Source organism: Apostichopus japonicus, chromosome 11, assembly GCF_037975245.1.
Source record: "Apostichopus japonicus isolate 1M-3 chromosome 11, ASM3797524v1, whole genome shotgun sequence".
Lineage (NCBI taxonomy): Eukaryota > Metazoa > Echinodermata > Holothuroidea > Aspidochirotida > Stichopodidae > Apostichopus > Apostichopus japonicus.
The window spans coordinates 11787435-11813391 of NC_092571.1; the positions used below are offsets into that span (position 1 = coordinate 11787435).

The window sequence follows — 25957 nt, forward strand, 5'->3', positions numbered from 1 at the left end:
ATCTTTCGCATTAAGTCTCACACAGTGGGACACCTTAACAAACAACTATCAGTTCTACAAGCATATATAATCCGTTCTTTGCTCCTTAATCCGCTTCCTGTATAGTCAAGGTTTATTTGGTTCTTATTCCATCAATGCAACTAGCGTCATACTTTCATTGTGTTACATTTTGTACTTTTCATTCGACTGCCAAGAATTGTTGACGAAGGTCCCAGGGGGACCGAAAATTCCAATAGATTTTCTAAACATTAGCCTACTCCTCATTTGTCATTATGAGTCGAATCTTATTTCTTGGGTTTTCTCTAATAATATTTTCTTTTGAAGTAAACTTGGATTTCTTTATAATATGGGGAATCCGCATATAAAGCGGGAGGCCCGGGTTCGAATTCGAACCGGGGCCTCCCGGTGGATGTTGGAAGTTTTTTCACTGTTCTGGATTTTCCAACTCACTACGATTTCAATTTTAATTAATTTTAACACATTTTAATGTATAGGCCTAGGAATATATATACATATATATTCCTAGGCCTATACATTAAAATGTGTAATAGAAACATAAAACTAAACATTTCGCTAAGACATAAACGTATATACATGATAACAACATAGGTGGGTGACCGATATGCCTCGAAGCTGGAAAGGTCATCGTATGATGACCGGGTCACCGAGAACAAGGTCGGGACACAAGGACACTTGTGCTTTCATTTTCTCAGTACGACTTTCTTAAGAAACTCAAAATTTGTATCACATATTTCCACTGGCATCCTTTCGTTGACCATGGGCCCGGGTTTTTAGCCTAGCACACTTTCTCGTTAAAACATGTACGTTTTGACCCGTTCCGCGAGATGAGTTCAGAAATGTAACGGTTGCGTGTGGGAATTTGGCCAACCATATATTAGCCGGGCTATTTCTTGATAATGAAACCACTCCCTTCTGTAAGTCAATGAGCGATACTGTAATGCATGTGAGGAACCCCGAATGGTTTGTAGTTTAAACTTCGCGCCCCTGAGTCGCTACCCAATTCGCACTTTTATCTCATTTGTTTTTCTGATTTGAAAACCAATTCGTTGCCATGCCAACTTTGTTTTACCTATTTTGAGTTCACATTCATCATATATCTTTAAAGCGTCGATTCGTTATCGCACGTATATATCTAACGGTGAAGCTCCTTATATAGCGTCTCGGTATAAGCATTGTGCCCCTCCTTAAACTGTTTGTGCCACGCCCACTGCCACCTACCCCACCTCCCCCCCCCCCAACACTTAGAATTTGTCGCTACACGGGCCTGGATTGAATACGTATTATTTTACTCATGTTCTTCTACTGAGACACACGCTTTAAGCACTACTCTCTACGTATACATAACTACACTATATGACCATTGCCTATGTTGATTTTTGGTTGCCCTTCATTTGAAGTCATATTAGGAAAATTCTTCCTCGTTATATCCCGAAAACACTGTTGCTTTCATGTTGAATTTATGCTATATATATATTATAGGCAAACAAACAACTTATATCAAAAGTTATACATATAGGCATACCTGCAGGAGCTATAAACCGAAAAGAATGGAAGCCATTTAAAGCCATTGGATGACAAATAAAAGCAGGTGTACAAACATTCCGCTATCCCTAATTTCAATAATTGTAACGCGGGCTTTATTGAAATATTATTCAAAACTTCAGAATTCGAAGCAATGTAAATAACTTCAAACTATATGCATATACGCGAACAGTGTCTATACATCGCAGCTTACATACAAATATATATAGCTTCAGTTCACAAAACTGCGCATTGAAATCATAGTCCTTGTAACATTAAATCGCTTAATATCGATATGGGCGTCCGGAAGAATTTATCCATGTCTTGATTGAGGGTGAGGGGAGGAGAGGGGGGGGGGGGAAGCCGCGGATGGAGGGTAGAAGAAGGTGAACGAAAATAAACGTGACTCGTTTTTGGTTAAATCGTGTCCTATCTGAGGAGGAGGAGGAGGAGGAGGAGGAGGAGGAGGAGGAGAAGGGGAGGAGGAGGAGGGGGAGAAGGAGAGATCCATTTTTCCTTTATGAAATAATAAATATGAAATAAAACGTGTTCTTCATGGTACCAATTCAGTTGAAAAGTTATGCAAAATGATTGCCTTTACTCCCCCCCCCCCCCCCGCTATCCTACCCCCATCCTGTCCTACCCTCCTCACTCCCCTTGGAAGTTCACACATTCGGTTACACTTACGCAGAATTCAGCCAGTTTTTCACCAGAGGCGATGCTCCAAATCCCGACCGATGTTTGACCAGCTCCCTGAGTTTGACCAAAAGAGGGTTCTTTTTACCTCCGCTACTTTTCATGACCCTCTCCTGACCCGGTCGATTCTCTCAATATCATCTAACCGGAGTTTGATTAACCAGGTAAAATGAGACACAAATCCACCCATCATATTTGATCTATGTGATAGAGATACCTGGCATACAGAAGCTCCTAAAAATCTCATTCCATTTGCAAGACTTCAAAGATTTTTTTTTGGCACTGAGACTTGAGCAAGTCTAAATATGACATCATCAAGTCAAATGTGATCAACTATTTCTTTAGCTTTTAATAATTACAGCGTTTCATTTTCTGTTACGGAGATGCAAATGCTGACTGTAACATATTCAAGTTTTCTACCATGACCTAATGATGACATCGGTTTCAAAGTCAACACTGTTGCAAATTATATGTAAAGATAAACGAAAAGAAAATCAATGGTCTCATAACCTATAGTGGCTCTATGACATCACAGAAATGACACAAAAATGACAGACCCCAGACAGGCCTTTTTAAACTATAGGATCTTCCAAACGGAGCAAAACGTTTCTCAACTATTTGGGGAAGTTGTTTACAAACAACGATCCACGGAAGCTTAAAAGTGCCATCAACATAAGAAAAACTTTGCCCCATAAGTTGACATTTTTTCAGTAAATGGTTTAGATAATAAGATAATATCTTATACAAATTCTGTTAACTGTTGGATTGCTCAGTTGCTTTAACTGAGCAATTGAGCAATTTTCAGCAAAATGTTTAATTGACGAGATACGATTAGTTGTCAATTAAACATTTTGCAGAAAATTATTCAATTGCTCAGTGGGAACATTTTGCAGAAAAAATGTTGAATTGACGACATATTATAAGTGGTCAATTCAACATTTTGCAGAAAATTGTTCAACAAGTCAGTTAAAGCAACTGAGCAATCCAACATTTTTCTGAGTTAGAAGATATTATCTTGTTATCTAAACAATTACTGAAAACATGTTGACTTATTGGGGCAAAGTTTTCTTATGTTGATGGCACTTTTTAGCTTCCGTAGTTTACCAACAACGATGGTTTTAAAGGTAAAGAAGTCTGTTGGGTTTTTGTCCCCTATTATTACACCTTGTCAGTTAAGATGGCTTCCTTCATTCATAGTTTCCTTGTATCACATCTGGTTCGTCTGCTATGCTCTCTGGGTTAAGTTTGCTGTCATCGTCTTCTTCTTCGCCTGCTTTACTGTGCCAGATACCATAGAAGAAATATACTGCCAAACCTGAAGTATAGAAGGGAAGAAAAGTAAACAAATCGTTATTAGTTTAAATGTATATCAAATTCTGGGACTTTTTATTCTGGAATATATGTATCATATCAGTCCAAATAAAACAAAGACATTAATCCAAATTCCATCTTCGCAGCATTCTCTGTTTGCTGACAAAGAAAAATAATATAAAATTCAGTCATTTTTATTAAGGGGGCGGTCAGGGGAGGGGAGGGGAGAATTGCACAATAATTGTGATGTCACACCGTAACATCAAACAAAACCGTCATTGTTTAACACTAAAGTTTAGTACGGTCACTCCAAAATCGAGGCGATAAATCAAATTCCACAAACGGAATTCATTTGTCATATGTTCTACACCTGATCAGGGACGGATCCACAAGGAGGAGCCCCCCCCTCCCCCCCCCAGAAAATACAAATATAAAATTGTAGACGTAGAATGGTGCATTCTGAGGCATTTTGTTTTGACTAGTAGCTACATTAAATTGTATTTGTCCAATTTTAAAAAAAGGCGCTATGCACCCCTCCCCTCCCTTTCCCCCTCGATTCCCGATTACTGGTCGTAATCACCCGTGCTCGTAACTGTCATTTCGTTAGTATAGAAAATGAAGTGAGATCGTGTGTCAAAACACATTCAAAGATTTATATATGTTTCCAAGCTGATTCGAGCAACATGAAATTCTTTCGAAAGGAGGGTGTGCACCCCGAACTCATGTACTCAAAATATTACATGCATGGACATCTTTATGCGCAATTCTGGGTAAGTGTCTTGAAACATAATAATAATAATAATAATACGAAAACCAAAATGTAATGTACGGTGCTTTCAGGCATCCCTACCCCCCCCCCCCACGGCCCACCCCATCCTTCAATTTGCACATCTCGTATCCCAACTTTAAATGATGACTTAAGATAGATGTTTAGTCCAAAGAATACAGATAAATTTGAGTGTTAGAAATATTTCTATAACTATTCTAGTTTTTCATGACATTCACCTTTTAAAATTTACAAATACTCTGGAATGCTCCTGACAGGTTAAATTGATGATGACGTCGGCTCCTTCAATGTAGGACCTTAATTATAATGTTCATCCATCCATTGTTTTATAAACTTTAGAAAAAAACTCAACCAAACTAACCCAACTTTTTTGGGGGGTATAAACAACAGGACACCTTTTATGACTTTCAACACCAGTATTTTTAAACTAATGTTTTCACATAATGTTTCCCCATTGAGTTTTGTGATGCATCTGTGTAAATGACGTTAATGGCCTGTGTATTAGACTAGTCACTCCAGCCGCTTTAATTGATTAACTCAAGCTGTTGAAATCTTATAGAAATTCAACCTCAACTGATAGCAATTGGGTTTTGACGGTCTACTAGATAACGAAGTTAGGTTTTTTGTGCCTTAAGTCATCATGCAATGTCTGTACATGGAAATGACCAGCACCCTAGAGTTGGGAGCAATTTTAAGGAAATATTTTGGCGAAACACTTCTGCTTAATATCACCGCCTGACCCCCACCCCTTCTTTCTTTATTAAGCATTGGAGGCAGTAACCCGACAAATAAAAATGGCATGTCTTCCTCGAAAGTGTTCTCAGAGGCCCCTTGACCGTGACCTTGCCCTGTGTCCATTTGTCCTTGCAATAGGCCCCTTGTTCCTGCCAAGGGGACCCCTTACCTTTGCTATAGCTGCATTCCACCTTTCCCTTGGAGACATTTAGGCACTTGCCTCTTTTGCCTTTTGTATCATTGTAATCCAGCACTGTACATAATTATACTCACCTAATATTAACCATAATCCGAATCTTATCCACGTTGCCGGAGAAAGCTGCATCATCAAATGAATGTCACACGATATAGACAAGAGAGGCAAAATAGGGACGAAGGGAACTTTAAATGGAAGCTCTTCTGTGCTTTGTGGTTGTTTCGCAATAACAACAGTCATCAAAACGAGCATAATCGCAAATATAAATACAGGGATGATTTTCATCCATGTTGGCAGCAGTCGGGACACAACACCGTACGTGAGAAAAGCTGAGAGTAGGAAACTTGTTACGGCAAAGATAAAAGTGAACTTTGCTACTTTGTGATAAGACGCTCCTGTGGGTTCTCTAGGGCCGACGAGCCTCTCTTTTTCCGTGAGGTCCTTTTTGACGAGGTTATGCAACTCCATGCTTGCATCAGTAGTATCCTTCTTCTGATTCGTCGCTCCTTTTTCGTCAAATGACTCGTCGAGTAAATTTCTCTGTTCGTCTATCGGTTTGTAACGTAGCAGTATCACCGAGGCCGCCACCAACGTGTAAGCGAGGAGAGTCCCGATGGACATCATCTCAACGAGCTGCTCTAGACTAAGGAACAATGCGGTGAGAGCCGTCAAAGATCCCGCGACTATACAGTTCAAGATGGGTACTTTGGTAGTTGGATGAACGTGAGCAAACATCGGACACAGAAGACCATCTCTGGCCATGGCGAATGTCAATCTCGGTATAGGAAACAGACATCCAAGCATGGAGGCTGTCAGTGCTACCATGGACCCTACAGCTACTAAGTACGTTACCATGTAGGACCCTTTGGCGAGGAAGGCTCCTGCGAGGGGCGCAGAGGCAGAAATCTCATAATACGGAACTATCAAGGTTAAGATCAACGAGGTCCCTGTGTACACCAGGAAGGATAACAACAGCGTTAACATAATAGCCAATGGTATATCACGTGACGGATTTTTGGCTTCCTCGCTGGATATGGCAATCACATCGAAACCGACAAAAGCGTAGAAACAAGTGGCAGCACCTTTTAACACCTGAGGGATGAAAGAAGAATTAAAACGTTAGGAATGACAATTCCATTGTGTTAAGCCACCTCCTCTTGTCTACCACCCGCAGAGGCGTACCCATGATTTGCCAAGGAGGTGACATTAGGTTGTATTCCAACACAAAGTGCGTAGCTTAAAGGGAGTGAAGACTCGCGCACAAAGAAACGTCTGATGCCGGTAATCTGACCTAGTTTCGAATGAGGTGTAACAGAAGTGTTAGACACCACCATTGATCCCAGAAAATAAACACACAGCTGCTATAATGTCGGTAATTAGACACTAGTGTATACAGTCAATGCATTCAGTTACATTTAATACCCACAACACCAGGGGCGTTGGAGCCGGTCTGCCGGACCAATATTCACGGCGCAAAAAAAACAAAAAAAGTAGGACTAAGGAAAAAAAATGGCAAAAAATGATGCCATGGCAAATAATGATGACGGCAAGTAGGCTAAATGTGACTACTCTGGCATGGCAGGGGTCTTGTTTCTAGGGAAGTGCCATTTCCTGCAATCTGGGAGGTATTTTTTTCAAAAATTTCTCCATTACGCTACGCGCCAACCATGGTGGCGCGTAGCGTAGTTTGACCTACCAAACGTCCCCGATAATTATGATAGATGGCCACACTCTGATCTGCCGTACCAATCCTAAATAGCTTCCGACGCCCCTGTGTCTAAATTAAGTTTGTTATTGTCTAAACTAAAGCCTGTTGCTGCTGTTTTAACACGTTGTTGCTCAAACTCACGTTGATGTCTTCCGTTGTCTCAACATACGTCGTTGTCTAAACTTATGTTGTTGCCATCGCCGTTCAAAATTGCTCAACCCTGTAATGTAAACCAGAATGCAAAATGCATTGAGGTTTCGATGATCTTCATGCACTAGATTTCTGCTTGTTAGTATAAGCAGAACTAGCTGTTACAATAGAAATGGCCCGAACCAACATTATGATACAATAACACTATGACATGATAAATACAGGTCAATTTACTGTACGTACGTGGCTATACACACCTCCACCAAAAACAATAGGGGTCGTGGAGGTCCAAGTCCATTTGGGGTCACTATAGAGGTCAAATTGTGAAAACCTTGTAAACACGATAACTCAAAAAGGGAAGGTTGGACGAATCTCATATTTAGTATGTAGTTGTGACACGTTCAGTAAAGGATTTTATTGAGGTCAAAGGTCATTTGGAGTCATCAGACGCCAAATTGTGGAAACCTTGTTTTATAAGTTACCGTATCTCCCACTGCCATCCTATCAGTTAACATGTGCGATACGTCTCATACGATTAGGAGGCGGCACGGTAAACAACTTTTAAAATGTTATAGGCTATGCATATACGCTGTGAATGTCGGAAATGAAGTAAAACGAGTGTCTAGACAAAGTACCAGCATAAAAATACTGCCTTTTAATCTGATTTCATGTAGCCCCTTCAACCATGTGTAGAGATACGCTGAATGTCGGAAATCAAGTAAAACGAGTGTCTATAGACAAAATGCCAGCAAAAAATACTGCACTTAAAACTTATTTATTTGAACCATTAAATGATGTCTGGATATGTTGTGAATGTCGGCAATCAAGTAAAACGAGTGACAGTAATATTACTAGAGAAAGGTTTTCGTACCGATCGAACACCAATTGCGTTTATTATGACATATATATGCTTTTACTATTGTAGTTGTAAAGATGCGATCGTATCACTGCCTGTACTTTGTGAATGTTCTACACAACATACATGGCAGATGCCATCCAGTGCCCTAGCTTCGCTGTCAGTTACAGGGGCGGCCGCCCGACCTTCATTTCGCCTGCCCTGCCACTCTTTCCTCCTCGTCAACTCCGTATATAGTACCTCCATGCTTCGACCTTGCAGCGATTTCACTAACAACGTCCTCGCATGTAAGTATCGTTAACAACTTGATTTTGCTACAAATTAGGACGTTAAAGATTTTTTCCCCTTTTCGCGTTACATAGTTAAGCCCTCATACTTTGCGTTCATTAAGCACTGAAGATGCAAGCATGTTTGCAGACAATGAGTGGACAATGAGTAAGGGACTATTAGCCAAACAAATCGCGGGAAATTGAGAAAACATCATTGGCTGTATTTAGCATGAAAATCTCTGTATATGTTGCTAGCTCTGCACGGAAGCAACTTGCGGTTGATTGTTATAAATTTTTGTAAAGAAAGAATGATGTTCGTTCACAATGTGTTACAACAGCGAAACTTTAGATATCAACGAAAGTGTATACATCAGCTTGATTTTTGACATCAACGTGAGTTTAGACATCAACCGTATAAGTTTAGATAGCAACGAAAATTTTAGACATCAATGTGGGTTTAGACATCAACCGTACCGGTTTAGAAATCAACGTGAGTTTAGACAAGTTAACGCGCGTTTAGTCATCAGCATGACTTTAGACATCAGCGTAAGTTTAGACATCAACGAACATCAGCAACATGTTAAAATAGCAGCAACAACTTTGGTTTAGACAGCAACCAACTTTGCTTTAACAACACAATAATGTTGCCCTTTTCGCGTTACATATACAGGGGCGTCGGAGCCGGTGCGGCAGGTCCGGCGAACGCCGGACCAATATTCACGGCGCAAAAAAAAAAAAAAAATAGGACTAAGAAAAAAAAATGGCAAAAAATAAAGAACCAAAATGAAACATACTTCAAAAATGTGTTTCAGAAGATTAATCGGGTACAAAAACAGACAAGGGAGTGTCATTTCCTGCAATCTGGGAGGCATTTTTTCAAAATTTTCTCCATTACGCTACGCGCCAACCATGGTGGCGCGTAGCGTAATTTGACCTACCAAACGCCCCCCCCCCCGATAATTTTGATAGATGGCCACACTCTGATCTGCCGTACCAATCCCAAATAGCTTCCGACGCCCCTGAACACAGTGTACATAGCAGCGATGGACGTCTCAGCAGGGAGTTGTTATGGAACTCCCTGATCTCAGGTCCAGATTAAAGATAACAATGTATCACGTTTCATTACTGTCTGCATTTTGTAGCGACAAGAAGAAAACTTCACTTGCAAGCAACGGAAAGTTAACTTTTTTTTTCAGAGGGCGGCACTTTCACACTAGGCGCGACGCGATGCTATGCGAAGTGATAAAAAAAAGTCGCCAGCGATATTTTTTCCTTTCACACTATACAGGCGATTTTTTGCATCTCTCTGCGATTTTTTTCATGGCGGGAAATTTCTTGTGTCCCGGGTTCACATGATGGTATGTGCGATAACTGTACAACGACATTCAACATCATGCCATCAACAGTGCAGGTTTTACAAGTTTTGCAAACATTGTGATGATATAAGATTTAATTGATATAGCTTTGCTGTGTGGAAGAGTAAAACGGAAGAGAAAAGTATCATTGTAGCCAACAGATTAGAAAGATATTCACGTTTTATCCTGCTTATCATGTGATCTTACGGAGGACAATGATTGGTCACACGTCGTAAAGCGACAAAAGTAGAACATTTTTAACTCAATTTTGTGGCGTCGCCCCGCTTCGCGCCTAGTGTGAAAGGGTCTAAGTAATAACACTATTTAAACTGTTTTGTATCGCGTCGCGCCTAGTGTACAAGGACCTTTAACTGCGATATCTCCCAAATGGAGCAAAATCCTTCTTAGCTGTGTCGTAGAGTTTTCCTTCACAAAGAACTATGTGATTTAAGTTGTTAAAGATGATGGTTTGGTTTATGTGTCCCCTTTAGACAATAATATTAACTGGAATATACTCACCCCTGCAAACCCAAATGGGAAGAAGCCTCCATCCAAGCTCCAATTTTCCACATCAATGTAAAAGAGACCAGCAGAGATGCAGATGAAGACAACGGTGAAGTTAATAGCAGTAAACAAGATCATCGTCAATGAGCTAAATTTGGCGCCCATGATCAACGCCAAGGTCATAACACAAGAGATCCCAAAAGCTACAAAGTCTGGATATCCGCCGAGGAAATCCCATCTAAATGTGCCGACATTTTCGGAGATTGCGGTGCTAAAGGTCCCGTTAACAAGCACGTCAAGATAGCCGCTCCAAGCCGTAGCGACGCTAGACGCCCCGATGATGCACTCAGCGAGCATACTCCATCCAATAATGAAAGCTATGAACTCCCCAACCGCGACGTAGGCGTATGTGTACGCGGAACCGGTGATGTGCATGCGCGCACCAAACTCTGCGTAGCAAACACCTGACAAGGAATTGAAAGAGAAAAACAGAATTATACGTGTCATTGCCGAAGGTCAGAATCTCGGGGGAGGACGAACCAAGCTCACGTTTTCTGCAATACTTTTGGCACAAAAACATAGCTGCAAAAACAGTTTTGCTCCAAACACGGTACACAATGTGGAAAATTAAGTACGCTTCGCTCGCAGTAACTTCTTACTTTTACCATGAATATGTTCTAATATGTGCACACCGATAATTCGGTGGCAAATTCGGTATCTATCAATATTGGTCTCACGGACAGCCTCTTCCGAGTTGAAAGCTGACAATTAGATGTAAAAGGCAGCTCTCTTCTCTGAGCAATCCTAGATCCACCACTGAATAATGGTATAAAATTTATAAACAGGGATTATAGAACTAGAACGAAGATATAGCTACGGGCAGACGGTATAAAATCAGTGGACTGGTGCGTATAGTACCGGCTACTTATTCAGACGACGGCACGAGGTCTTAAAACAATTGGCGCATTTGGCGCCCTATAGACGAGAATGACATCTTTCTCGACCAAGAGGAAATAGGCACCTTCGACGTTTCAATGTCTCAACCTTCGGGGCCTCGGACATAGCGCCTTACAGTTACGAAGCTGGTAAGATGGTAAGACCAGTCCGCCCAAGCTGATATGAAGTAATCAGCTGTTCCCTTTTGCTTGGCGATTCCTTCACCAGACATTCACCGAATTTAAAAAAAAAAAAAAAAACGTCCAAATTGATCAAACCAAGAAACTCTTCTAGATATGTTAATAAAATGAAGGTTAATGAACTATATAAGAAATTATTCCATGTGGTTCTCACCATTTCGTCACCCAGACTCTTTGGTTCATTAGCAGGGACGAAACCACGTATATTTCTATCATATATATATGTATATATACACAAAATACGTCGTTAGGGAGTGAGCCGTTGACAAATACAAATATTCGTCTCCCGGGGTCCCATGTGTATACCTGTAGCCTTACTATATTCGGTAACGCAAACACTTGACGCGTTCCTTCACATGTATACCGTAAAGAGAAAACATGAATAGGCTAGTACTTAACTAAACACTCGGTATTTACCGAATTCGTTCAACAACTTCAATTAGATTGTACTGCAATACAAACTAAATTCATTCTTTCGATATATTTCTGTGTGTATAGCTGAAACGCGATTAAATAAGGCGAGAGATTTTATGGAGATACGGAAAGCGTTATACTATCGGTAAGTGTTGTAGCCTATGTACGTGGCTTGTGGTTCAAACTGTGTGTGATATACGTAAAACGTTGGATAAATCTATATATATATATTACAAATCTTTTCATGACAAATGGCTTGTATGTCATCCGTACAAAACAATGTTGTTTTGCAATGTTGTTTATGTGAAGTAAAAAGATTTTTGTTTTATGAAGTTAATAAATTTTACTTATACAATATATTACAACATGAACATTGACATTTGGGTATGAACTGTGGATTTGACGTCATCATGAATTTATCCTTAAAGGAGTCAAACGATCCAGAGTACTTTTAAAGGTGCATAGTTTGAAATAACATGAAACAGCTAGAAACATTTCTAGAAGTCCTAGTTTTCTACATATAATCGAACTAGAAATCTTTAAAATCATCTGTATTTCACCCTACCCCCTTCCTCCCCACGCCCCCCCCCCCCTCCCCCACCGCACGCGCACACACAATCACATACGAAGCGTCGCTTGGTAGTAAACTAAAGTGAAGAACGTCTTCTACACAGAGGTATTAATACCACTCAAACAGACATTCCATAACCGAAGAAAAATGTTGTACTATATAATGTGTTGCATGTTTTCAAAAGTATTTGTGTGTTTTAGCATAATACAATATTGGTGACAGTATGAAATCCCATTAGGGAATGTGCACATTTAATGTACCGTGCTATTGCTAAATTGAGATTAAAATGTCGATTAAGGGAAACTTTTTAAGTTGAAAAAAAAACTTAATTCCCTTTCCCATTAAAACTAACAAGTATTGATAAACATGCCGTCGGCCAATCATACTAATTATCCTTTTTTTTTTTTTTTTTTTTAATCTTTTGTTGAATCGTTGATTTATTTCCGCGGTTTCTCCTTTTCAAATTAGAGCTTGTAATGGGTGTTGTGATCCAGCGGGAGAATTCTGCACGTTGTTGATCAGATTGTCACCTTTGGCGTTCCTTGTTATCCTTAGGGGATAACAAATATCATGGTTTTAATGTCCTTGATCACAGCAAAGTTTGTTTAATTTTGTTGGTAGTCGTGTAATATAAATCATAACAGTGTTAAAGAAACGTCGCACGTAGTAAGGTAAAAATGGTGCTGGTAATCATGTAGGAAAAATAGCCTAATGCAAACACGTTTATTGAGACAACATGGGTGAAACTGATTTCAGCAATAAGGTATAATGCGCCGTATAACGAATAAAGTGGTAACCAGACGAGAGGGCGGGGTCCAATGGGGTTTTAGGTCGGGAGCCGGGTCGATAAGGGGGCCCCCGTGGAATATATAGGGATTGATCCAATAACTTCCGTGGGGCAGAAAGAAGTCTTGATACGCCCATGCAATGATCATGACTTAAAGAAGTGCGTAAAAGGGAGCCCAATGACTTAATTGTCTCTCGACGCCCCTTGTACTAACGACCAATCCCTGATGCAGCTACAGGTTAACTGGTTACAATTCAGTACAAATAATATTACAGTATCAAAACTCGAAAAAGGCTAAAAATAAATCTATTGGTGTGCGTTTACACATGAGTAATTCCCAGTAATGATTTAAAACGTTTTCTAAATGACGAAATGCTGAACACTGAAGTTGACTGAACGGCATCATTCATTCATATAATTTGCTAGCCAACCAATTTTCCATTTGATGAAAACAAATAGTCTCCAGCAAGGTAAATGTACTTTGATAAACTGCAGTCTTATTTTCTGTAATACTCGGTAAGTTTTTAATGTAGCTGATCCACTTACGCAAAAACCTATGAACTGTCAAAAATTGCAATTGCTAGTTGTCTCGGACCTACCGTACTTGGAGTGTCTAAACCTCATGACTATTCCTAGACAATGAAAAGGGATTAAATAAGACAATCAAATGGCAAAACAACAAAAACTTGAAGGGTGCACGGCAAATGGTAAAATGGTTACATTGGAGATTGGACATGAGTGACCATTATTCGACTATCTAGCATATTTTTTGGGCTGTAATTATATGCTGTTTCCTGTGTCTTCTTCATTTTGTTTACCTGCATCTGTAAAACTTGTATTGCAATTCCTGATATAAAATCATTGGCGCAATAGACCGATCTCCACATCTAAATGAAGGTTAACTTTTCCATACCAGTACGTTTTCAACGCCTTTGGTCAAAAAACAAATCCATTGGTTTCCTAGGTAACCAAATCTCACGTAAATCTGGAAGAAATTCCCATTTGGGATCCAAACTGATAGATTTTGTTTCAGGGTATATAGAAGAGGATAATTGGAAAAGATATTTTGATGAGCACTTATGGAAAACTGATACGCTATAGCACCAAAATGTACTTGCATATTACTGTACAGCATAAAACGTTAAGATGAGGTCGACTTTTTTTTTTTTTAATCAGGATTTGATAGCCTGGCGTTGAATATGACGTCATATTGTAAGATTACGTCACAATAGACCTCTGGTTAATCTGTATTGTATCGTGTCGTATCGCATCGTATCCTTATCGCAAGTTGTATTGTATTAAGTTATATTGTATTAAGTTGTATTGTATTAAGGTTGTATTATATTAAGTTGTATTGTATTAAGTTGTATTGTATTAAGTTGTTTTGTGTTAAGTTGTATTGTATTAAGTTGTATTAAGTTCCATTGTATAAAATTGCATTGTATAAAATTGCATTGTATTTAGTTTCGTGGTATTAACTTGTATTGTATTATAGTGTATTAAATTGTATTGTATTGCTTACTATATAGGACCACTATTTCGTTCCTTATTCTATAAATGGACTTCACTGACTTCAGTTGATGGTTTGCTTGATATTCAAATGCAAAGGCAGCCCTATACAAACCAGGTACCAATTCAACTAGACGTATCATGTATATCCTACCCGCTATTTATACTTCAGTATCAGGAATAAACTATAACGGTCAGGATTGATTTTGCATTTTGCGGGTATATAGCGGATAGCTTACACAATGCATTCGCTTTTCACATGCAGATTGTCAGATTGTTATAGCGAAGCCTGCGGGCTGAAGTGAAGTATTGCAGTACTCATTAGACGGTTTTCAAGCTCACAGTGGCACTGATAGTATACAACGTGGAATATGTATAGGATATTGTTCTCATTATTTTCCCTTCAACCACTGACATCGCTGGAAAGTGGGCGGGAATAGCTAAACCTCCCCACTTTTGTTCGAACAGTGCTTGTGCCAAAATTTGGTGATTTTAATTTATTTATTTTTGTCAATTGGCTCCACACTTATGTCTATACCTGTCACACTCTAGCCTAAGTGACAGAGTTTTCCTCAAGACGGGCCTCGTCATGTTAACTATGTAGTCGGGATTAGCGAATAACATTTCGCAAGCATCTATAGACCGACAGTCCACAAACTACCTGGCGCGACCCCCCAAACGTGGGTATCGAAACACTTTTCATTCGGTGGCGTAAATTTCCCCCGACGTCGGAAAATTGATCTACAGCTTTCGGTTAAGGTTATTTCTTTAACATCAAGTTAAAAGTACAATCTATAGTTTTCATGCCTCATTATGAGCCCTTGGTTCTTTCTCAGTGGAGTAGGCCTGTGCACATATAAACGTATGCGGACCCTTGCTTTATCGGCTTTTTTGGTGTCGTCATATAATTTATTAACTGACCTTTTAACTCATATCATTTTTCTTTCTTCTATCTCCTCCCCACACTACTAATAATCATCTGATCATTACCCGCCCCCCCCCCAACCCAACCCCACCTCTCCTATCAGCGCATACTAAAATTCCATAGACCTGCCTCGGCCCCATTACCAAGTAATATAGCTTATAGTTGCTCACTATAGGTTTCTCTAACGTTGGAAATGAAACCAAAAAAATCTGGGAACGGATTATATCATTAATAAATTTAATAAAAGCTAAACTCAAAAAAGGGAATTTTAATGACTCAAGAAGATTATCTTTTATACTACCTCGTTGCAAAAACATCAACGATGTGCCCAGATCGATATACCACCATATGCCAAGATATAAAGATACCCATATATATTCCTAGCGAATAAAATAATCCTAGCCTTCTTTGAAGTGAAGAATTGCGTTGAAGTTTGTCTCATCTGCAAAAGGATGCCAGATACCATCTTCCTTTAACTACTAAGTCTTACAAGCAATAGCAACATGCACTTTATTTTTTAGGCAGGGGGAAGAGGACCCCTGGAAACCTAAAAGGATATTCTATTGGCTACAGTTGACTGCCTAGCAAAAATTGCTGAATATTGTCTTCATCTTTAGATGAAAACCGGATCCTCATAGCATTTTGTATCGCGAAGATAGAAACTTTTAAAATTTTGTGATGTTTTGTAAATGCATCTGGCAACAGTATAATGAATGATGTCATCAGGGCACTTCAGCTGAAAATGTCTTTGTTTTTCTTTTACAGTTTATACTCATGTTGTTGTACTCGTACCCATGCTGTTGTATACTCTTAGTGCAATGCTGCGTATACGTAATGAATACGGGCAATGTTTATATCATTGCAAATAAATCTGCGGTAATATCCTGAGCCATTCCGTAGTGCAAAGAACAGCACTATATTCCACATAGCACATCTGTCTATATACATCACTTTACCCTTTCCAAAGAATTGTGAAATTAAAGTCAAAAACAGGATTAAAACTAATCAAGCGTCCACTGTTGCATGAAGCGTGACTTAATACCATCTGCCTAAAGAAAGAATAACGTCTGCCAATGCATCCATGAAATGCACAAAAATTAAGAAACTCTTCATCACTTGCTATGAACATGCATGCTGTATATTACATGGAAATAGTCCCTAAGACTATAGCTAACGGACAACTGGCTCGAAATCTCGCGCAACTTTATATATATTATTTATATATATATATATATATATATATATATATAAAGATATATATTATAATAAATATATATATATATATATTATAATATTTATATATATATATATATATGAAATCTTACAATAGATGAGACTACCAGTGACTTCGTCTAATATATATTTTCGGTACACTGAGGTTCACAAAATTTCTCTAAATTCATGGATGAATTATGGGAAAGAATAAAATTGCTAGTCACTTGAAAATACTCGATCCGACGATGCGAAACCGAAAATGAATTCAAGAGATGATGGAACAATTTTTTTTAAAAGACGAAAAGAAATAATTAAGGGTCATTCACTATCGATCCCAATGTATAACATACATAACATTGCAGAAAGTTGTCAAAAGAACTTTCTTGAGGGTTCCAAACTTATCAAGTTATTCCCTGCAGACAAAATTTAAAAAAACCGGCCGAGTGTCCAAAACTGTCTCCATCATGAACAATGCGAATAGTATGTTAGGTCAGTAGTAAAATGAGTGGTTAACGTTTGAGCATGAATGACCATTCATGCTTTTACTTTCAAACAGATTTCCGGTGACATACTGTCGACCAACCCGTTGCGTTTCACATATGTTTGGACAGAACTAGTATCGCCGACGGTTTTGCTGCACTATATATGGGGAGTCAGTGATGTTGGCCTATATTAAATTTATGGTTAAGTTTGTAACTTTGCAAAGCAACTTTCACGGCACACCTTAACCTATATATCCATTAAATATAGCATACATATGTATTACACTTTCATATAGCAGTATAGTATAGTGGGGTAACCAGGCATAACCTTCTTTGCGTATAAGAATTTTGGGCTGCGGTTCAATGGGTTACTTATTATGAGGCTATAATCACCAGCTACATCCGAGCCAATTTCGACAAGAACTGAACAATAATCATCTATAGAATACTGCACGATGATATTTTGATCGCATCCATAATTGGGAAGTTAAATATGATTATTAAAGGAACGCAAACAGCTCCTTTAAACGTCGGAAACTCGCAATGAGACTGCTAGATATTTGGGGCGAGAGGGTACAGGCAGCGGGAGAGGGGAAGGGGGAAGGGGGGACGGTAGTGAATGAGGGTGAGGGCGGGGAGGGCGTGGCGTGGCGTGGCGTGGATAGGAGGGAAATGCTCATGAACAAGGTTGCTCATTTGTGAAAATTAGGTTTGAGTCTTGTTTCTCACTTATACCTATAATTTCACACTCAAATACAATTAAACCAATTGATACTCTATTACAAGGGCGTAGGAACCGGGGGCTGGGGGCGCCAGCCCCCCCCCAGTGAAAAATATGGTGGGCGGAAGTATCATTCCGCCCCCCCCCCCCCGCTTCGCAGGTCAGAAAACCCCTTTTTCATTTCCAAATGAGAGAAAAAATATCATTTGGAGCACCAAATTGCTTTTAAGGCCAGGTGAAAATGCAAAATTATTTACAAAATGGAGTGGGTGTTGAAGTGTGCTATATTGCACCAAATTGCATCTGAGGCCACCTGAAAATGCAAAAAATTTCCAAACAGGAGGGGGACACCCCCTCCCCTTAGACCCCTCCCCCAGGCCGGCCATCAGTCTTCAGCCCACCCCCCCCCCCACTCAAAAGTACCTTCCTACGCCACTGCTCTATTATGCATGTTCAAAGTAAGCATATGTCTGATCAAAAGCAAACTTTTGTCGTTAAGTACAATGTCTTGAATAATCCTTCAACATTATCGAATTATTATTCCGAGACTAATAAGGCTAACAATATTGTCAAACTATAAGATACACTCATATACTGTTAAACGACAAAATGAATGGAAGGAAATCATGATAATAAAAAACAATGCTCGTCTTCCTCTCTGCTTGTAATTACTATACAATAATTAATACTGTAATTAATACTAATATCATTAAACAATAATATCTAGACGAGGAAATGTTCAGCACGGCGGATTGAATAATTAATAACCAGCTAAATTACAGATTACAGATTTATGAAGCAATGCCAGATCGATGTTTTGATTAATTGCCTAGTGATATTCTAGTAAGGTTTTGTAAAAAAAAAATTAAAAATTAAAAAATTGACATAAATCAGCGATCCATCGAAAACGGACGCTTTAAGAGTTCGCTCTTCTATAGAGTCCTAGCATCGTATTTCTGTTGAAGTGTTATGAGAGTAAGATAAATTAACTCTTATAGAGGAAAGAAAACAATAAATTAAAGTGTGTGCAGCTCTTCAAGAGTTGTTTCAAAATATTCAGGAAACTTTTCAGCGTTCGGTTTTAAGGTGTTTTTTTTTATCTATAGCACTTGATTTTTTTTCTCCCGTAGGACGGACTAATACACACAGCAATCTTTGGTTTTCAAGAAAACACTGGACTGTCCTCGAAAAGCGAAAAGCGATTCAAAAACATTGTGAAGTTTGTCCGCATGATAGAATCTGCCTAAGGGACAACAACAGGCAATTTTACCGTTTTTTTTTTTTTTTTTTTTTTTTTGCAATTCAGGAAAGGCCACAGGGATTGCATATATCTGATATATATACGATTCTCCTAGTTACAGTATACCGCAAAAGAAATATCTTAAAGCAGTACAGCATTCCAGAGTTCCAGTTCAAATTTATTTCTCATATGGCGTACAGAACTGAAAGTATACTAGTAAAGTAATGAATAAAACTGTGAGGAATGATGACAAATGAAAACAAAACAATGCTGTTTATCAAAGCTAGTGACCAGTTGGTGCGAAAAGAAAAAATAGGTTCAAACACGAACACAAATAAAGATAAATATAAGAATATACATGAATATACATAAATATAAGAATATACATGAATACACTTCACATGTCTATAGATTATTTAACAGTTATTGGTATTGCTACACTGTCGGTAATTATGAATTAGTATAGTTTGTAGACTCTTTTGAAATGCTTGCAGGGAATTATTTGATTACATTGTGGCAGGGTAGTTTGTGCCTGATGTTGTAAAAATAGTTATTAAGGTGTTAATTTACTATGTATAATTTGTACGGTGGGTCACATGGAAAAGATCGTTACTTCGCGTACTATTAGAGGGCTCAATGGTTTAAGTCGGGGTCAGTCACAGAACATACCTTACGAATGAGGTTTTTTTTATGAAAAATTGGGGCTAGGGGAGGGGAGGGTAGGGAAGGGGAGTATACCAGGGCAGTAGACTGGGTAAAATCCCTAGGGAGGTGTAGTTGAGGAACATCAAGATAAATCATGTATTGTCCAAATGGAATTATTTTATTTGTTTTTTATGTTCGTATATATACCAGAGCCCTTTTTAGTGGAGGAGGGGTGGAAGCCATTTCCCACACAGGGGGAACATCATGACACTATCTAAGAGGAGCGCCACCATTAGTTGGCGCGTAGCGTAGCAAGGAAATGTTTGCCAAAAGTGCCTCTCATGTTGCCGGAAAGGCCACGCACTTCCCAGGCCTTGTAAGTTGCATCTAAACAGTCTTTATTTTGAGATATCATGTTTTAACAATGTAAAATTCCAAAAGAAAAGGTGAATTAGAAGAAAAAAGTTATTCGGCAAAGTCACTTCGTATAGGGGCAAACTTAGGACTTTAAATTACTTCATCATCTCTGCTTTATTCAATGTTTTATTTATACACAAATAATTGAAGATATATTAAAGGACGCTATATAGGGCATTCTGATGGTAGCGGTAGCCTATATATATGCTGAGCGGAAGCCATATGGGGAATTTAGGTGTAAATTGATTGTTAGGTTTGTGTTATCATTATTTGTTTTACCTGTCAAAAGGGGGCCTACTGGGGGGGGGGGGATAAGCTGAGTGCATGGTGGGCCGTGCGGGGGAATGGGGATCGCGGTCCCCTTAGTTAGTATGTTAAAAAATGCCCTGGTATATACGTATTTTTTATTAAAACTTTGGGCACTGATAAAGGGGCTAAAAATAAAATTGATAAGCCTACATGAAACACCCATAGACGTAATAAATATATTTATGAACAGTGTTTTTTCACATTGGACTGCTACACTGTTCACGCAGGTTAAGTCTTAGGAGCTCTCAGTACGTTTAATATTATTCTAACAAAATTCTTATAAAACCAAAAAAAAAACGCACGGTCATCGCAGCTGCGATCGTGCATATACTTGATGAGTGGTTAAAATAAACCTTGTGTTCTTTTTGAACGCCATTCCTGCATTACGTGCCTAGAATCTTGAGGTTGCACACTACTGCCTAATGAAATCAAAAGAAATGATATGAAAATTTCGCTAAAACTAACTGAAATAGCGCATACTGTCCAGGCGTTCACATTATCGTAGTCCTACTTTCATTTAGTAAGTGGAAATCTCATGGGGCAGCTTCCCCATGCTCCCCCCCCCCCTTCCACCTCCCGCAGGTTACGACCATGTATAGGCCTACTACTGGCATAAGTAACCTAAGTGTGATAATGTAAGAAAAAGGAAAGTTAAACAAAGATTAATTACCCGATAGTAATGACACAACAGCTGCCAATAGAAAGGAAAATACGACGGCTGGGCCAGCCGTAGTCTTGGCGACATCTCCTGCAAGAACATAGATTCCTACACCGAGTGTACTTCCAATTCCAATAGCGGTCAGATCTACCAGACCTAAACATTTAGCTAAGCCGTCTGCGCCCGTATCAATATCACCCGTCTTTCGAGTCCGTCCCAAACGTTTCCAGAATGATAAACACGCCATGATTACTGATAACTTTACAATGCAGGTACTTCGTGTGTCGGGCTTCCTTTTGTATGGTGTAGAAAATAGTGCAACATATGCCGGGCTATGACTTGCACGATCTTCTTAATAACTTCACTTCTGCTGCAAGCATGCAGTTGGTGTTGTGTATATAGGTTATTTACTAGCGCTTGAATAATTGACAGTGCTACAACGGACACGGGCAAACCTTTTGCTATGACATCAAAAGCAAAGCATGAAGGTTACTGTACTGAAACGCTGGCACCCGCCCATTGCATGGGAACATGCGAGAAAATTACACCGCAGTCTGTATTCCACATGCACAGTGAACGCTGGTTTGTTGACAGCTTTAAGCCTATCGTTATGTTTGGCGGTATATTTAAAAGTTTCTTATACATAGGCCTATATGTAAGCTATTTACAGTTAGCTAGGCTTCCAATGCATGATATGAACCTATACAAGTAAAGCCTTTCAACAATAGTTCTAGAATAACGGTATCCATGCACGCTCATATACTTTTATGCGGGTACGAGAAGTATCAGTTTTCCTATCGCTTGTAGTTAACAATATGCCATTACACTTTTGACCTTTTTTTATGTAATACTTAAAAATTAGTAAAAATACTAAACAATATTTGTAATAAATACTAAGCATTTATAAAGCTTTGTTGAATTCTCTAGATATTGATAATTGAAATTTCACAGTTTGTACCATAAGTGAACTTGAGGCAAGCAGGTGTGATGTCATAGTTGAACACTGACAGCAAAGTGTTTTGTTTTCCCTTATGCGGTTTAACTTTATCGTTTTTACCTTGGATTGGACAGGTTTTCCAGTTTCGTTGAAAGAAAAGTTAAGTTTTCAATACCACCAATGACTGTTGGATATTCATATATGTTAATGCATCCCAATTTTGAAGGAGAAATTGGATTAAACATTTTGAAGAAAAATATAAAACAAATTTGTCATTGTGCTTCTATGGCATCACTCCTGTTTGCTTCAAGTTCACTTTTGGTAGTAAACGTGCCAACTTCAAAAGTTGTTATCTCGAAAGCTGAGGAGTATGAATTGAATGTAAATTTCAATATGATGATTAACGTTTGTTTATCCAAGCTAAGACGCATTCTCAGAATCTTGCAAAAAGTCAAGGTTAATGAGAGGTTAATGAAATGAATTCGATTCGATCATTAACATTTCGTCACCAGTGGACAATTTTCAAAGTAGGAACAATTACCATTAAATAAGTTTAAAGGCGTTCAATTTGTGAATTTTTATTAACGAGTATTCGATATTTCCAATCCCCCTCCCATCCTCACGAAGAAAAATTAACCTTATTGATATCAAATGGAGCATAGTGTGGCATATTTAGACCATAAATTAGTTCTATAATTAGATCTACAGAACATAATAATTAATATATGCAATATAAAATAAAGAGTGACGCCATCGTTATTGATTACCTTTGATACAGACAATATTCATAATTAATGAATACACGATGGTACGTTTTGACATTTGCACACCGTAGGCCTAATTAACGGTCGCTATCGTAAGACCGTATCTGTTAACTCGATTCTAACCATTCTGAAAGGACGCCATCAATTTCTAAACAGAACGTATAACATCATGAGATGCGCCCACAGTATCATGACACTGGTGTTTACTGTGGGCCGATCATGTGGATATGTTCGGTCGCATCTTCGAGGTGAACATATAAAATGGCACACAGCAACGACACGAATCATCGAAATTGTTTTTAGTTTCGTGTGCTCTTTAACATATATTAAATGTTCTCAAATAATTTCATACATTGAACGTTACCAAGATAAGAATATGTGCTTCAAAATCGAACAATGAGTTCGGTCACTATTTTCAGAGGTTGCGTCTATGGGAGGCCATACGGGAAATACAAAAAATATTAATAATTCTATTTGATGCAGGTATTAATTCTATTTCATTCCGGTATATGAAGCTGCATGGTGATTGACTGCGAATTAATGCCGGTATTAAATAGAATTAATACAGGTACAAATTTAATTCGTATGGACAATTGAACTTTATCAGTGATGAGGAGGGGTGGGAACATGGCGATGTAAATTGGTTCCCCACCATTGTTACCTCAGAATCTTATCCGAGAATGAAGACGTGAGGTCGGGGATGAGGGAAGGGGCGAGCAGTGAAACTTTCATTGCTTCCATATTATAACAAGCTTCCTAATTGGCCCTATGATAGGTTTTAGTCCCTCTGACTGTGCCCTTTTTTTCCAACTGGATGATCAGTTGGTAGAGCACAGATCTTGTAATTCAAAAGTTCACTTATTCCAATTCTGCTCTGTTTAAAAGCAATGTCTTTGCTCTTTCAAAATGTCATGGAATCTTATCTTTTCCCGGTCTTAATTTACCGGAAACGACGACAAACGAAGGCAGATAGATCAAACTGATGTCGCTATACCTGAATGACGATGGTGGACAACTTTTCGTGGTCCGTCATGTAGCATACGCCAAATGAAAGCCCCCATTGACTTACTAACTAAATCTGTGGAAGTAATGTGGCCTCTAAAGCCTTGTGGTAGCATACTCCTATTAGCGTCTATATCAATCCACCCAAATGTTCTCCTTCAGAAAAAGTGCCAATTAGAAGCAGGAGAACAACTTTTTCCGCTATGTTATCAATTGGGATCTACATTTATGTTACTTGGATGTTAAAGAGCATGAATGGAAGTACATGCGGTGCAAAATTTGGGTCAATTGAGACAATTTTATACCAGTTTAGCCCTCCCAGGAGCAGCGTACGAAAATTGTTTGCGACTGAGTAAAGAGGTTTGTTTACAAGTGACGAAAACTTCAGGCTCTTGTAGCAAAATTCTGCATGGTCATGATACAAATAATTGATAGTGCCAATGAAAGGCCATCTTGTCAGCTATCCAGTGATGGGTAGCGTTTAGCTCGTGAGAACTTTTATCTAGACTTAGGGACCACATTACTTTTGTAAGATAGTGTGTAAGTCAATGGTGCTTTTAATGGGCGTATGCTACCTTATAAAAGGTTATGCCTCACAGGATGGCTGATATGTTGGCCATCTTTTGAAGCGAATTTTAGAGCACAAAGTTTATTGTCAATGTTGTAAACAAGCCTCTTATTCACCAGTAAATCCAACTCTGGTCAGAGCTTATTACTAATTCCGACAATGGATTGCGTTAAAGATTTTAATAAATTGGACAACCGTTTCGACTGTCATGACTTTAGCGAAGAAATCACTCTCATAATAGTGTTAGCTGAGTGGTTAACGCCGGTGCCTTCCAATCATAAGGTCCCGAGTTCGAGTCCCTTCAAGATTAATGTATGTCGTCCAGTTACAGAGTTGTTGACGATTGACAATTCATAATAATGGACGTTAAATATGAATGTAAGAGACTGACTTCGGTCAGCTTGCGGCTTTGATAAGCCAATGATGGCTTCTTCGCGAATTCCTGCTTGCAGGAGGATCTAATATACATACATACATACACCCATATAAACATACCTACAAGACGCGTCCGGATCGATGTTCTATTATTACCCTGGAGTGATAACAAAGGGCAGATAACAGCAGTTGATCTGATCCTGATCTAGCTTAAAAGGCACTCTAGAAACAGAAAGCATCAAACATGAATGACCTCCAGCCTGTATAGCTTTGACCTCGGTTGTTTTCAAATCATGTGAATGTCTAGTCTAGTCTTATCCCAATTAAAGAATGCAGTGAGGACTTTATGGATCCTTTTCAGTTTGCATACAGGAGTGACAGAAGTTGTGAAGATGTTATTTTAACAGTTATCGACAGTGTAACTTCCCATCTAGTAGTAACTCAACAAGAATAATGTTCTTTAACTTTTCGTCGGCCTTCAACATAATCCAGTCACATTATGTTGGCATATGCTATTGGCGATGTGGCCCCAATCATAATGACCACCTGGACCCTGAATTACCTAACCTCCTTTTCCCAGTTCGTGTGGCTACAATCAATATTCTTCAGACATCGTGAGTTCCCTGCAGCACAGGAGCAGTGGCCGAGCGTCCATATAGTCAGGGGGCGAATGCCCCCCCCCCCCCCTGACGGACTCAAATGGACTGCTGGCGCCCTTTTTAACTTTTTACCACGTTTTACTTATTCGCGATTATTTACTACTTTATTGCACTCTCATCTACCTATTGACATTTGTCACATTTTGTTGGCGATGACACCTATTTATTCTTCGTTTATCTGCAAATTAGCAAGGCCAGGAAAGGGTAATTTCCGGCGATCTAGGAAGTATCTTTACTCAAAAAAATTCTGTACGCTCCGCGCCAACCTGTGGTGGCGCTCCGCTTAGATAGTGTCGAAAGCGCCCCTACAGACCATTCTCGCCCCCTTGACCAATACCCCTAGCTCCGCCACTGCACAGGAGCACCCGAGGCACATGTAGTTATAGCGCCTTTCCTGTTTAGCCTACACACATCAGACTGTAAGGTATGATGGAACCAATTCGTGCCAGTGTTGTGAAGTTTTTCGATGACACTACAATGATTGGACTGATCACTTCTGATGATTCTTCACTGT

At 39.1% G+C, this 25957-nt stretch overlaps 1 protein-coding gene across 1 annotated transcript; it reads right to left on the reverse strand.

Annotated features, from left to right (window-relative positions):
- Positions 1-1006: 1006 nt before the first annotated feature.
- On the reverse strand, positions 1007-21914 carry LOC139976102 (high affinity cationic amino acid transporter 1-like). Its single transcript, XM_071984541.1, has 4 exons — positions 21151-21914; positions 10125-10573; positions 5345-6359; positions 1007-3553 (listed from the first exon to the last, which is right to left on the reverse strand). Exons 1-4 carry the CDS (start codon positions 21383-21385, stop codon positions 3426-3428), a joined length of 1827 nt encoding a protein of 608 aa, XP_071840642.1. The 5' UTR covers positions 21386-21914; the 3' UTR covers positions 1007-3425.
- Positions 21915-25957: the final 4043 nt, after the last annotated feature.

Bases quoted from the DNA above. Each gene is read 5' to 3' on its own strand.
- LOC139976102 (XM_071984541.1), bottom strand. From the start codon at position 21,385: ATGGCGTGTTTATCATTCTGGAAACGTTTGGGACGGACTCGAAAGACG. The intron at 10,574-21,150 runs GTAATTAATCTT...ATTCCTTGTCAG, and splicing joins TGTTGTGTCATTACTATCGG to GTGTTTGCTACGCAGAGTTT. The intron at 3,554-5,344 runs GTGAGTATAATT...TCTATACTTCAG, and splicing joins CGGATTATGGTTAATATTAG to GTTTGGCAGTATATTTCTTC.